We start from the raw sequence: 14,464 nt of genomic DNA, 5'->3' as shown, positions 1-14,464 counted from the left end.
AAAACATAAATGCAAAAAAGTTAGTTAAAAACAAAGGTTTATTCCACCACAAAATCGCTTTTTGCATGATAGATGTCTTCAGCATGTGTTTAGATCTACAGTATAGGCAACCATATTTGACAGGATTCAAATATCAGGTCTTCCAAATATGGGCTTCCTCAGAAGGCTTGGGTTTGTGTTTAAATCTCCTTCAACCAAGTTGAAAAATATCTCTTTTGCTTTTCACTCTGGTCCATCATAGTTGTGATGTTTAATCTAGCCCTTCTGGAGAATACCGCAATTAAGTTATGACCTTTGCCATAGGACCTAGTCTTGCATCTTGACTATAGTTTGCAAGTTGCATGACTATTTCCCCTGGGTGTCAGGCTGTTACATAAGTAAACATCACCACCTACTGTCCAAGGCAGGAAATGTTCAGAGCCAAGGAGTATGTAGCTATTTCCTGTCCTCATCCAGTCCATTTCCTGCCTTTGTCCAAGGTGAATTAAGTTCTACATCAGCTGAAGCTTCTGGATCAACCCCACTGCAGTAATCCAGCCATGAGATTGCCAATGCATGGACCACTGTGATCAAACTATTCTGATACAGGAATGTCCATAGTTGTCTTAACAACCAAAGTTAGCATACGACACTCCTAGTCACTGTGGACACCCGTCTAGTGGCAGAGCTAGATCTAGAAGCACCCCCAAAATCCACTTCTGTCCCTTCAAAGAGAGCACAACTCTATCCAGGGCAGGCAACTTACCAACTTCCTGGTCCCACCCACCCTCCATTTTGCAAAGATTCAGACTCAGTTTATTAGTTCTCATCCAGTCCACCACTGCATCCAAACACTGGCTAAGGGTCTTCTCAGCCAGATTCAGATGTTACTGAGAGTTGGGTATCAACAGCATACTGATGACACCTTGCTCCAAAATACCTAATGGCAACTCCCAGTGGCTTAATGTAGATGTTAAATACCCTGTAGTGCCCTATTGCTTAAAAGCCATGGGATTGAGAAGTATGCTGTGTTCTGAAACTATCCCTGGAGATGACACCAGAACCACTGCAGAACAGTGGCCCCAATACCCATCACCTGTAGATGAGCCTACAAAACATGGCTTGATGGGACATTGGAAACCTCACTTGGAACACCATCAATCCTGGCATCTAGCTTGCTGTGAAGGTAACCAACTTTGTCCTCAAAGCAATGCACAGAGGGACCCTCAGGTGTCTCAGGCTCCGTCTACCAATATAGGTGTCAGTAGGCTATGGACCGCTCTGAAGAGCTCTGCTAACCGATTTATCAAGGATGTGATGGAAGCAGCAAAGTGAGTCTTCTTTGCTGCGTTCGCTTCCACATAGTAGGCAGGATTATGTGCTCTAGCTCCTGTTTGGTCATCTTTGCAGTGAGACTTCTGGCACCTGCACATTAGCCATCGCCTAAACTGTTTCATTACTTACAGCTTCCCAGTATACCAGGGTGCCAAACATGCTCCACAGGGGCTCAGGCATGATTATATCTACAGCCTTCTGAGTCTCACAATTTCATTGGCCTCAACAGGATTGCCAGTTCTATCCACCAAAAAATCCCCCAGAGCATTCAGGAATCCATTGAAATCCATAAGTCTCCAGGGGTGAACCATAATAGTGGGTCTTCCATCTCTACAGAGGGATGTTGGTACCATTATCCCAACCCCACCAGGAAGTGGCCTGATCATGACTAGGGCGTCACAGAAACCCTTCCTATTTCCAGACCATCAGCTTTGTCACCAGGGGCAAAAAAAACAAGTTGTCCTGCGCTATGGGTCAGGGTTGGTGACCACTTGAGACAGCCCCATGGTTGTCATGGAGGCCATGAGGGCCAGAGCCAGACCAGCAAAAGCAGCCTCCGTATGGATGTTTAAATCCCCTTTATGGGCTAATAGCCGTAAATAAAATTAAGTAAGTAAGTAAGTTTAAATCCCCCGGGACAATACTCCTAGTGTTCTCCAATGTGTCACCAGAGGCTGCTTGCATTAGCTCTGTTAGGGAGACTACTGGGCAACAGCATCGCCAGTCTCTCTCTCTCTGGTTTGAGACCAAGTGTCAAACCAAAGGCCAGCCCTCGAATGAAGATGTCTCCTGGTAAGCATGGCCGAAGACCAGTGAACCACAGCAACACCCCCACCTTGATCCCTGAGGCTGCGCTTATGCTGCACCAAGTTATGCTGAATAGATGTCACAAGTCAATGTTGAATGATAGAATGTTAAAAAAGATTGACAATTTGTATCTCTCTCTGCTAGATGAGATCAACTGGCCAGAAAAAGATGAAGCACCACCTCCGGATGCCCAGGAACTGATTACTTTACTTCTGAGACAAAACCCCTTGGAGAGATTGGGAACAGGTTAGAAAGCATGGTTTTTACACTCATGTTTACCAAGATGATAGAAATAGTATCTTCTTGGCTTGCTTTGGGCCTTTTATCTTGCTCTTTTTGACTAAGTGAATGCATTATGAACATTTATTACAAAGGCAACATCTAGTTTTGTTTCACTGGTAATATTTTAAGGAAGCAGTCATTTGACCAGACTCCACAGTGTACTGTTCCTGTTGTGCTTTTTCAGCATATTTTGATGAATACTGAGACTGCTTTTCACACACTAAACATATTTTCTTAAGGAAAATGCCAGTGACAGCACTTCTGCAACCTGAGATCATAATGCCTGCAAAGAGTCAAATGTGGGTTTGTATAGACAATGCTGTTTCACAATCTCATCACAATCTATTAATAGATCCCCAGTTCTTCCAGTTCTGAAAGTGTATATTTGTTTTTTTTAATTATTATTAATTTTAATTGAAAGTTCAAAAAATTCATAACCATACGTGCACCAAACATGGTGAGGCGCAAACAAAAAAGAAACTGAACCCATGCAGAAGGAAAAACAAAGGGGGTACGGACCCAAAACTGTATGTTTGTGATGAAAGCAACTACTCCTATTAAATATCCTGGTGCTTGTGATGATGGAGTGGACACATATACACCCTGTGGGTATTTCACTAAAGTTTCTGCTTCAGGCATTGGAAGACATGCTACTGGGTCTGAAATAAATGATCTGCGGAAACAACTGAAGTGCCAATCAGCAGTGGGATTCTGGAAGTCTTTTCTGTCACTGAAAATGTATCTCGTTTGGCTACGCACTCCGTCCACCTCTCTCATACATACAGAAGAAGCCATACATAACCCCATGCCTGAACTCTGTAGTGATATACAAACCAAAAGGCACAGGTGGGACCATTTCTTCACAAGGGGGACCATAGTATTACTCTCCTGGCTGTATAATGCATCTTGGCACCCATAGCACATTGACTGAGCTGTACCAAACTTTAAGGAAACCCATACACCTCCCACTACTATACAGAGGCAGTGTCTAGTAATTGCACTTCAGCAGAGAGCCCAGACTGGCTGGGTCCTCTTCTATAGCATATCAAAGTTTACATCATGGTTAATGAATATAGAATGCCATTTTCATGTGCCACAGTTAACGCTGTCAAAACAATTATCTCAGTAGATGCTAGTGTGAGTGACTGAACTTTTCTTTTGACTAATACAAAGAAAAGGCTTGAGTTTGAGTCACATAATGCTTTCTTATCCTCTTCATTCAGTGCAATTCTTTTGCAGAAGCAAAAAACAGGAGAAATTGAAGGAGATAAAAGGAAAGGGGTGATGAATACAGCTATGTCTTTTGTACTGTGGTCTGGCTGTAATTTGTGCTCCAGTTTTTCATAGAGAGATTGATAATGTGCTGGTAATAGCAGTGCTGGTTGCCTTGGTTTGTGATAAAGTTGTGCGTATAAAGAGAGACTGAAAAGTGTTTCTTTGAATGACAGTATTATGCATTTAGAGAATGTGCATTTGAGTTGGAGGTGAAAATTTGACAGTCACAATTTTTGGTGAGTCTAGATTTTTTGACATTTGGAATGCTGTGCAAAAGTGACTTTAAAAAATTGGGAAATAATATTGCTTTGGAAATTAATGCATTTGGCATTTGCCTAAAACCAGTTGTCAGATTTTGGTAAACTTCTGACCTTCACTGTTATTCTAGATGAGAGGTTCTCAAACTCTGGTCCATGGCCCACTAGTAGTCCATGAGATTCCTTCTGGTGGTCTGCAGCGTATCTGTGGATTTGGTTCTTTTTATTGTTATTATTTATGCCCCCCCCCAAAAAAAAATTACAAGCATACATTGGTTTCCAAAGTACTTGTAAATTACATTTTTGACAAGTAAAACAATAACAAGAACCCATTAACCGTCCCCTTCCCTCCCCCTAAACACTCAGGTAGCCAATCAGGACCAGGTTCACAATATAAAAACAGAGGATGAAAAACACAAAAGGCATAAAAAGAATAAAAAACCAATAACCCCCCCCGCAAGGTCTTCTTAGAAAGTCAATCTACAACTGTTATGTAGTGTCTGGATTTGTGATTGAAGAAAAGAGTCGGCACCTTCACCATATAAAATATTCATATAACTTTTAATTGTATTTTTATTGCTTCTTTTAAAATAAAAAGAAACGAAAGAAGCAATAAAGTACAATTTGAAAAACATACAGCATCTAGCACAGCACATTAAAATTGATAAAACAGGGGGGGGGGCGAACCATTGTGTTTATCATTAATTACCCACCAGCAATTTTCATGTCTGTAAGAAAAAAAGTTTGCAAACTACTGTTCTAGATACTATGCAAAATACTGTACCTGTTGAGTGCAGAAACACCAAAGAATTGGCTAACCAGTTCAATCCATTATATATAATTCAGTTCCCTTTCCCCTCTCCATTGCATATTGGCCCAAATTGTCCCATCAGTGTACAACTACCAATAAATAAATAAATTGTTTTTAAGGAAAAGGATAGCCTTTTTAACAGGGAATAAAGTTTAAAATATAGACAACAAAATGAACATCAAATAAAAATGCAAGATCCCCAATGTTTATCTTCCAGTATGTTGTTAATATTATTTCATATGACATAGTGGGTGTTTTTATTTTTTTCGATATCACAGACATTGTGTTGCTTCTAACTTACCTGAGCTCAGGCTATCCCCTGAAGAAGAATATGAAAATGTAGTTCACAAAAGTAATTAAACAGTTGGTAATATTCACAGACTATTTTTTCAATATTAAAACAAATGGCTCAAGTTTCTAATGTATTCTTACTGGTTTGTTTAATGCTTTGCTTCTGTGTCAAAGTAAATACCGGTTCTGGTGTACATTTTACCTACTTAAGATGGACTGGGAAGCAGTCTCAAGTTTTTGTAGTTTGTTTTCTAAAGACAGATTAATCCAAGATAATCATTTAAAAATGACAACATGGCAACCGTTTTAGAAATAAATGGTATTATTATGTTAAAATAAATATGACTGAATAATTTATTTGTAGAATTAATCCAGGCAGGCTTCTCTTGCTCCCCCAGGTGGTGCTTATGAGGTGAAACAGCACCCGTTCTTCCAAAACCTAGACTGGAATAGTTTGCTGAGACAGAAGGCAGAATTCATTCCTCAGCTGGAATCTGAAGATGACACAAGCTACTTTGACAGTATGTTTCATTTTCTACAGAAGCGATAATTTTAATTCTATGTTTTACTGTCCTAGAAGTTGACTGTATTAACAAAAATAAAACTGCCCTTCAGTTAGTTTTCAAACTACAGTAATTCTGACAGATTGTCCTATATTTTATAGCTCGTTCTGAGAAATACCACCACATGGAAACTGAAGAAGAGGATGATACAAATGATGAAGATTTTAATTTGGAGATTAGGCAGTTTTCCTCATGTTCGCATCGATTTTCAAAAGTAAGCATTTGCATGTACCATAAGATATACCAAATTTGTGGTGAGTGTAATGCATGAGAAAACAGAAGAAAAGTATAGTGGTGAATTATTGAGAGGCATTTTTGGCACGTCCATTGAAGGGTTTTTAAAAAATGATCTTCCTGTAAATACTACTACTGTTAATTTATTATGGTTTACTTTACTAGGGCTGTTTGAGAAAATATCCAAATTATTGGATATTAAGTAAATATATAAGTAAATATATTAGCATTGTGCATTTCAGTTCCTTTTAACAAATACAAAAATGGCCACACTCCATAGCAAACCCTAAGCTTTCTTCCATTGTACCCAGCCAGGTGATTTGCCAAAAGATAATAAGCGTCCCCCCATTCTGCACCTGTATCTTGCTCCTTTGTGAGTTTATCATCTTTCCATATGATGAGTATGTGAGATCAAAAGAGGAAAGTAACTAAAAGCATTGCTCGTGGATTTTTAAAGTGAGAAAGTAATGAAGAAAAGACCCCGTACAAAATTAGTAAAAGCTAATATTTAGGTCTTAGTTCAGTTTTAACTTTTATAAAATAAGTTTCAGCAGTTTTGAGCATAATTATTGCAGTATTGAATATATAAAGATGAATATTCTGGGTGGTTTAACTTAAGTTATTCCATAGTATAGCACTAAGGGCTAAGGTGAAACTGTGAAGCTCCCTTGTTATTTTTGCTATTGGATGTTGCATGCTGTTCTATTTATAGTATTGGAATGTGTTTTTCTCTATGTTACTATGTTTGCTATTGTTTTGTTATGTTGTTATGTAAATGTGGGTATGCTATTGTTTTGCTGTGTTATAATGAAATTGTTTTGTAGTGTGTGTTTGAAATGTATCCCTGTTTCTTGGTTGCAAGCCTCTTGAAGCATATTTCTGTGCATAGAAAAATGGTATACAAATAAAGTGAATGAATGAGTACGTAAGCATACAGTGAGGGGGATAAGTATTTGATCCCCTGCTAAATTTGCCCATTGAGTTTGTGAGTTAAGTTGATGCCAAAGAGCTCAATTTTGGTCTCATCTCACCACAACAGTTTCACCCAGTTCTCCTCTGGGTCATTTAGATGTGCATTGGCAAACTGCAGATGGGCCTGTAAATGTGCTGTCTTGAGCAAGGGGACCTTGCAGGCTCTGCAAAATCTCAATCCTTCACGGTGTAGTGTGTTACCAACTGTTTTCATGGTGACTATGGTCCCCTTCATGGATCACTGCCTTGCCGTGGCGAAGGGGCTTGAATAACTCAGAGAAGCTATGAGCTATGCCGTGCAGGGCCACCCAAGATGGACAGGTCATAGTGGAGAGTTTTGACCAAATGTGATCCACCTGGAGCAGTAACCGGCAAACCACTCCAGTATCCCTGCCAAGAAAACTCCATGGACAAAGACAACAGGCATATAAAAGTTATGACGCTGGAAGATGAGCCCCTCAGGTCGGAAGGCGTCCAACATGCTACTGAGGAAGAGCGGAGGACAAGTACAAGTAGATTCAGAGCTGATGAAGCGGCTGGGCCAAAGCCGAAAGGACGCTCAGTTGCGGATATGCCTGGAAGCGAAAGGAAAGTCCAGTGCTGTAAAGAAAAATATTGCATAGGAACCTGGAATGTAAGAACCATGAACCTTGGTAAGCTGGATGTGGTCAAAAATGAGATGGCAAGAATAAATATTGACATCCTGGGCATCAGTGAACTAAAATGGATGGGAATGGGCGAATTCAGTTCGGATGACCATCACACCTGTGGGCAAGAATCCCGTAAAAGAAATGGAGTGGCCCTCATAGTCAACAAAAGAGTGGCGAAAGCTGTACTGGGATGCAATCTCAAAAATGATAGAATGATCTCGATACGAATCCAAGGCAGACCTTTTAACATCACAGTAATCCAAGTTTATGAACCAACCACTGGTGCTGAAGAAACTGAAATTGACCAATTCTATGAAGACTTACAACACCTTATAGAAATGACACCAAAGAAGGATGTTCTTCTCATTATAGGGGATTGGAATGCTAAAGCAGGGAGTCAAGAGATAAAAGGAACAACTGGCAAGTTTGGCCTTGGAGTTCAAAATGAAGCAGGGCAAAGAAGTTCTGCCAAGAGAACAAGCTGGTCATCACAAACACTCTTTTCCAACAACACAAGAGACGACTCGATACATAGACATCACCAGATGGGCAACATCGAAATCAGATTGATTATATTCTCTGCAGCCAAAGATGGAGAAGCTCTATACAGTCAGCAAAAACAAGACCTGGAGCTGACTGTGGCTCAGATCATCAGCTTCTTATAGCAAAATTCAAGCTTAAACTGAAGAAAGTAGGAAAAACCACTGGGCCGGTAAGATACAATCTAAGTCAAATCCCTTATGAATACACAGTGGAAGTGAGGAACAGGTTTAAGGATTTAGATTTGGTGGACAGAGTGCCTGAAGAACTATGGATGGAGGCTCGTAACATTATACAAGAGGCAGCAACTAAAACCATCCCAATGAAAAGGAAATGCAAGAAAGCAAAGTGGCTATCCAATGAGGCCTTACAAATAGCAGGGGAGAGAAGGCAAGCAAAATACAAGGGAGATAGTGAAAGATACAGGAAACTGAATGCAGATTTCCAAAGAATAGCAAGGAGAGACAAGAAGGCCTTCTTAAACGAGCAATGCAAAGAAATAGAGGAAAACAATAGAATGGGAAAAACCAGAGATCTGTTCAAGAAAATTGGAGATATGAAAGGAACATTTCGTACAAAGATTTCCATAATAAGACACAAATGTGGAAAGGACCTAACAGAAGCAGAAGACATCAAGAAGAGGTGGCAAGAATACACAGAGGAACTATACCAGAAAGAAAAGGATGTCTCGTATACCCCAGGTAGTGTGGTTGCTGACCTTGAGCCAGACATCCTGGAGAGTGAAGTCAAATGGGCCTTAGAAAGCATTGCTAATAACAAGGCCAGTGGAAGTGATGATATTCCAGCTGAACTATTTAAAATTTTAAAAGATGATGCTGTTAAGGTGCTACACTCAATATGCCAGCAAATTTGGAAAACTCAGCAGTGGCCAGAGGATTGGAGAAGATCAGTCTACATCCCAATCCCAAAGAAGGGAAGTGCCAAAGAATGCTCCAACTACCGCACAATTGCACTCATTTTACACGCTAGCAAGGTTATGCTTAAAATTCTACAAGGCAGGCTTAAGCAGTATGTGGACCGAGAACTCCCAGAAGCGCAAGCTGGATTTAGAAGAGGCAGAGGAACCAGGGACCAAATTGCAAACATGCGCTGGATTATGGAGAAAGGTAGAGAGTTTCAGAAAGACATCTACTTCTGCTTCATTGACTATGCAAAAGCCTTTGACTGTGTCGACCACAGCAAACTATGGCAATTTCTTAAAGAAATGGGAGTGCCTGATCACCTCATCTGTCTCCTGAGAAATCTCTATGTGGGACAAGAAGCTACAGTTAGAACGAGATGAGATCTTGCATGGAGCCCCAGGCCGAGGGAGGTTGATTGGTTCAAAATTGGGAAAGGAGTACGGCAAGGCTGTATACTGTCTCCCTGCTTATTTAACTTATATGCAGAATTCATCATGCGAAAGGCTGGGCTGGATGAATCCCAAGCCGGAATTAAGATCGCCAGAAGAAATATCAACAACCTCAGATATGCAGATGACACAACCTTGATGGCAGAAAGTGAGGAGGAATTAAAGAACCTTTTAATGAGGGTGAAAGAGGAGAGCGCAAAATATGGTCTGAAGCTCAACATCAAAAAAACGAAAATCATGGCCACTGGTCCCATCACCTCCTGGCAAATAGAAGGGGAAGAAATGGAGGCAGTGAGAGATTTTACTTTCTTGGGCTCCATGATCACTGCAGATGGTGACAGCAGTCACGAAATTAAAAGACGCCTGCTCCTTGGGAGAAAGGCAATGGCAAACTAGAGAGCATCTTAAAAAGCAGAGACATCACCTTGCCAACAAAGGTCCGTATAGTTAAAGCCATGGTCTTCCCAGTAGTGATGTATGGAAGTGAGAGCTGGACCATAAAGAAGGCTGATCACCGAAGAATTGATGCTTTTGAGTTGTGGTGCTGGAGGAGACTCTTGAGAGTCCCATGGACTGCAAGAAGATCAAACCTCTCCATTCTTAAGGAAATCAGCCCTGAGTGCTCACTGGAAGGACAGATCCTGAAGCTGAGGCTCCCATACTTTGGCCACCTCATGAGAAGAGAAGACTCCCTGGAAAAGACCCTGAAGCTGGGAAAGATGGAGGGCACAAGGAGAAGGGGACAACAGAGGACGAGATGGTTGGACAGTGTTCTCGAAGCTACAAACATGAGTCTGACCAAACTGCGGGAGGCAGTGGAAGACAGGAGTGCCTGGCGTGCTCTGGTCCATGGGGTCACGAAGAGTCGGACACGACTAAACGACTAAACAACAACAAATGTTCCCAGCTGCCCTGAGATCATTGACAAGTTCCCACCATGTAGTTCTGGGCTGCTTCATCACCATTCTCCTGATCATTGCAACTCCACGAGATGAGATCTTGCATGGAGCCCCAGACCGAGGGAGGTTGACAGTTATTTTGTGTTTCTTCCATCTGCGAATTATTGCACCAACTGTTGTCACCTTCTCACCAAGCTGCTTGGCAATAGTTCTGTAGCCCAGTCCAGCCTTGTACAGATCTACAATCTTGTCCCTGACATCCTTGGACAGCTCTTTGGTCTTGGTCATGGTGGCTACTTTGGAATCTGCTGGATTGATTGCTTCTGTCGACAGGTGTCTTTTGTACAGGTACTGTAACGAGCTGGGATTACAGGTAAGACCTCTCCCTTACAGCAGGCGCTTTTAATCTCAGCTCGTTACATACAGTGAAGATACCAGGTAGCCTGACATCTGGCTGGTTGATAGGGAATCAAATACTGATTTCACTCATTATAATGCACATCAATCTCTGACTTTCGTCTTCTGGGTTTCTGGGGGTTTTCCTGTTGTTATTCTGTCTCTCACAGCTACAATAAACCTACCATTAAAATTATGGACTGGTCATTTCTTCGTCAGAGGGCAAAAGAGCAAATTTAGCAGGGGATCAAATACTTTCCCCCCTCACTGTAATTTTGTCCACCCTGAGTACACTGTTGTTGTTGTTTTTACGGGAGGGGCAGGAGCAGTTTTAACATCTTAAAATATGTATGCTTTTTATAGTTCGTCTGCTGTTGCAGTACCTTCTCTAAACCCCTGTGATGTGATGGGCTATATGTGTAAATAAATAAACTCGGTGGGTGACTGTATACCATTTCCAAATGCATTTTGCAGAATATGATTAAATGCAAGGGATTTTAAAGTTTCTGTTCCTCTTGTGCATAGTTATATGCTTCCCTATCTGTAGAAATCCATAATCCCTATTCATCTCTAGAGGCAATTTAAGAATGGGCAAGCGGGAAAAGCAAGAGAAGGTCTTGCTTTCCGTCTAGTGATGTTAAACCTTTGTCATGACTTGGCAGCAGGAATCCAATTCTCAAACAGCAAGAAGCATTTAAATCTTCTCTTTGTGGATGGCTTCTGTGCATTTGTAAGATAGGATACTACAAGAATAGTATGATACTGATATCTTAAAAGCTCAACTTTTTTCATCGCAAACAAGCTCAATATGCAGGTTGTCAGATAAACAACTGGCTTTTTTATGGCCACCCCCCCCCCCGCCAAATCTCTAAATCATTTAGTCAAGTAATTTATTCTCATCTTCACAGTCAATTTCAACTCACTCTCCCTACCACTTTGCATTCCTGAGTGATGGCCATTATATGACTTGCTGATATTTTTGTTTTCGTTTTTTCAGTGACTTTATGGTTAAGAAGTATTTGTGATGTGCACTGATCCTATGATATAAAAATCCTGAAGCATCTATAGGTTTAGCATGCATGTCCATAGTACATAAAGTCAAAGGTGAAGAAGAAATGAGATGAATTCATGACAGAAAAGATGCCATTAGCTACCCTGTTGCTTAGCAAAGATACCAAGGAGAGTAGAATTGAAAATCATTTTAAGAACTTCATCTACTGAAGTCCTTTAAAACTCCAGGATACTGCCTATAAGTATTTAGAGCATGCAGAGCTCTGCATGATATGTATTTTTCTGAAGTTCTTTTAGATACAAACAACTGTTAGCTATCATTTCTTTTTCCCCCATGCACAGGTTTTTAGCAGTATAGATCGAGGAACTCGAAATCAAACTGCAGAGAAGGAAGATACAACAGAAAGAACAAAGAACGTAGTACTAACATCTGCAGAATCTTTAAGCTGGAGCTCAGAATATTCTGAAATGTAAGTATTTATTTCATATTTGTCCCCTGCCAATAGAGTATGTAGAGTTATCATAAAGTAACTTCACAATAATCCTATGAAGCAGATTAGGCCAAACCATAATGATATGCCAGAGACCAAACATAACATGAGATGTGTGCAGTGAGGCATTGGTTCTCTCTTAACACCATTGTGTTTGATTAATTTTACTGTTAATGCAACATTGCAAAATTTTGTGTTTTTCTGGTTTTGATTTGTGTTCACCTATTTAATTATATTGTGTAAATATCATTTTAAATGTAGGCAGCAACTATCTACATCTTTGTCTTCTGGTACTGAAAGTTCTAGGCAACGTCACAGTTCAGGGTTACTTCCAAAATTGTCAGTATCAGCTGAAGGAGATGAAGAAGAATCACCACGTTCTGTTGGATCCTGCAAAGACCAAGAAAAGGTTGCATTTGTTAGTGAGGAAATTGTTTTAGATGAAGTGGAGGTAACAACTCCAGCAAGCACAATCAGTAGCTCCACTCTGTCAGGTAAGATGGAAGTATTTTCTACAGCATGTATGTTTTGTTCATCTGTTTTGTATAAAGTTAGACATTTCATCTGACCTTCTCCTTCCTACATTCCAAGATCAAAATTATGTCTTCAGTTTTAGGGCCAAACTACATGCCACACAAAATGCATAATCTATATGGGTAATGGAACATTGGGGATTTTTCTTTTAATGAACAACATACATGGATGGCAGTGACTTTCATGGGCACTGTATCATTAATTAATTGCTTCACTCATAGAAATGACTCAGTGTCTTACAGACATAATTGAAATACTAAGACTATTTACAATAAACACAATAAAACATTAAAAGACAAACAAATAAAATAAAGGTCTAGACTCCTGCCGCATCAAAAGAGGCCACAAATACTTAAAAACTTTTCAAATTAAGTGTCAATAGCACAGGTAAAAATGAAAGTTTTTGCATCACACTTACAACTAGACAAAGATGGTGTCAGGGAAGTTTCCTTTGGGAGACCATTCCCCAAGTAGGGAACCACCACTGAAGAGGCCCGTTTTCATGTTGCCACCCTCGGGACCTTCAGTGGAGGGGGCACTCAGAAAAGAGCTTCAGATGACAATCGCAGAGACTGGACCAGTTTATGTCAGGAGTGGCAGTTCTTGAAGTACAGTGGTACCTCGGGTTACAGTTGTTTCAGGTTACAGACGCTTCAGGTTACAGACTCCGCTAACCGAGAAATAGTACCTCAGGTTAAGAACTTTGCTTCAGGATGAGAACAGAAATCGCGTGGCGGCGGCAGCGGGAGGCCCCATTAGCTAAAGTGGTACCTCAGGTTAAGAACAGTTTCTGGTTAAGAGTGGACCTCCAGAACGAATTAAGTTCTTAACCAGAGGTACCACTGTATTGGGTTCCTGAGCCACATAAGGCTTTATAGCTCAAATCTAGCATTTTAATTAAGCCTGGAAATTAATTGGAAGCCAGTGCTGTTGGGCTAAGGTTGGTGTTATGTTCTCAGAACATCTTGCTCCAGGAAGCAACCTGGCTGCTGAATTCTGCACCAGCTGCAGTTTCTGAACCATCTTCAAAGGCATCCCCATCTATAGCACACTGCAGTAATGATATTTCAGAAACTTCAGCCTATAGAACAAACCTTGGCTCCAGCTTGTTGGCAAGAAAGATAGACCTTAAGCATGCTAAGCCAAACCTTGGGTTAAGTGCCACATTGAGCCAAAACCTCTTGAAAGGAGCACATTGGATGCAATCTCCTCTTCAGGAGCTAGCATGTTTATGTTAAGGCATGATTTGGTAAGTATGATGTGCGAACATGGCCATTGTCAGTGCAGGCTATCTCATTTGCCTAGTGATCAATTTTTTGCTTATAAAAAATATATATGGATCATTGATTCATCAGCTACAATTGTCACCGATGACAGCGTAAATCACCTAACCTAGGAATAGACACTTCACATAAAAGAGTATGATACATTTTGTTCATTGTTAAATTATTATAATTTTAGTTGTACAGTGGTGCCTCGCAAGACGAAATTAATTCGTTCCGCAAGTTTTTTCTTCTTGCGAGTTTTTCGTCTTGTGAAGCACGGTTTCCCATAGGAATGCATTGAAAATCAATTAATGCGTTCCTATGGAAACCGCTTGCCAGGCTGGCGGTGCGGAGAAGGGCTTTTCTCCCCACCGCAAGCCTTCAGGACAGGTACGGGAACAGAGGGGAAGGGGCGCAGCGCTTCTCCTCTGTTCCCGGGGCTTGCGGTGGGAGGAGGGTTTTTCCTCCCCACCGCCAACATTCAGAACAGCATTCTGAAT

At 40.8% G+C, this 14,464-nt stretch overlaps 1 protein-coding gene across 10 annotated transcripts in view; it reads left to right on the top strand.

Annotated features, from left to right (window-relative positions):
- The window catches only part of MAST4 (microtubule associated serine/threonine kinase family member 4), a gene marked incomplete at its 5' end in the record, with an annotated part of 208,979 nt that overhangs the window by 178,587 nt on the left and 15,928 nt on the right, over nucleotides 1-14,464 (top strand). For 9 of the 10 annotated variants that reach the window (XM_081212591.1, XM_081212590.1, XM_081212588.1 and 6 more), the window contains 5 exons: nucleotides 2,266-2,367; nucleotides 5,436-5,558; nucleotides 5,702-5,814; nucleotides 12,017-12,144; nucleotides 12,427-12,659. In XM_081212591.1, coding sequence (XP_081068717.1) covers nucleotides 2,266-2,367; nucleotides 5,436-5,558; nucleotides 5,702-5,814; nucleotides 12,017-12,144; nucleotides 12,427-12,659 — 699 coding nt within the window. The remainder of the gene's footprint in view (nucleotides 1-2,265; nucleotides 2,368-5,435; nucleotides 5,559-5,701; nucleotides 5,815-12,016; nucleotides 12,145-12,426; nucleotides 12,660-14,464) is intronic. The other variant, XM_081212589.1, reaches the window with a different exon arrangement.

This window comes from Podarcis bocagei, assembly GCF_964188305.1.
Source record: "Podarcis bocagei genome assembly, chromosome: 11".
Lineage (NCBI taxonomy): Eukaryota > Metazoa > Chordata > Lepidosauria > Squamata > Lacertidae > Podarcis > Podarcis bocagei.
This window is presented reverse-complemented; position numbering and strand designations above follow the sequence as displayed.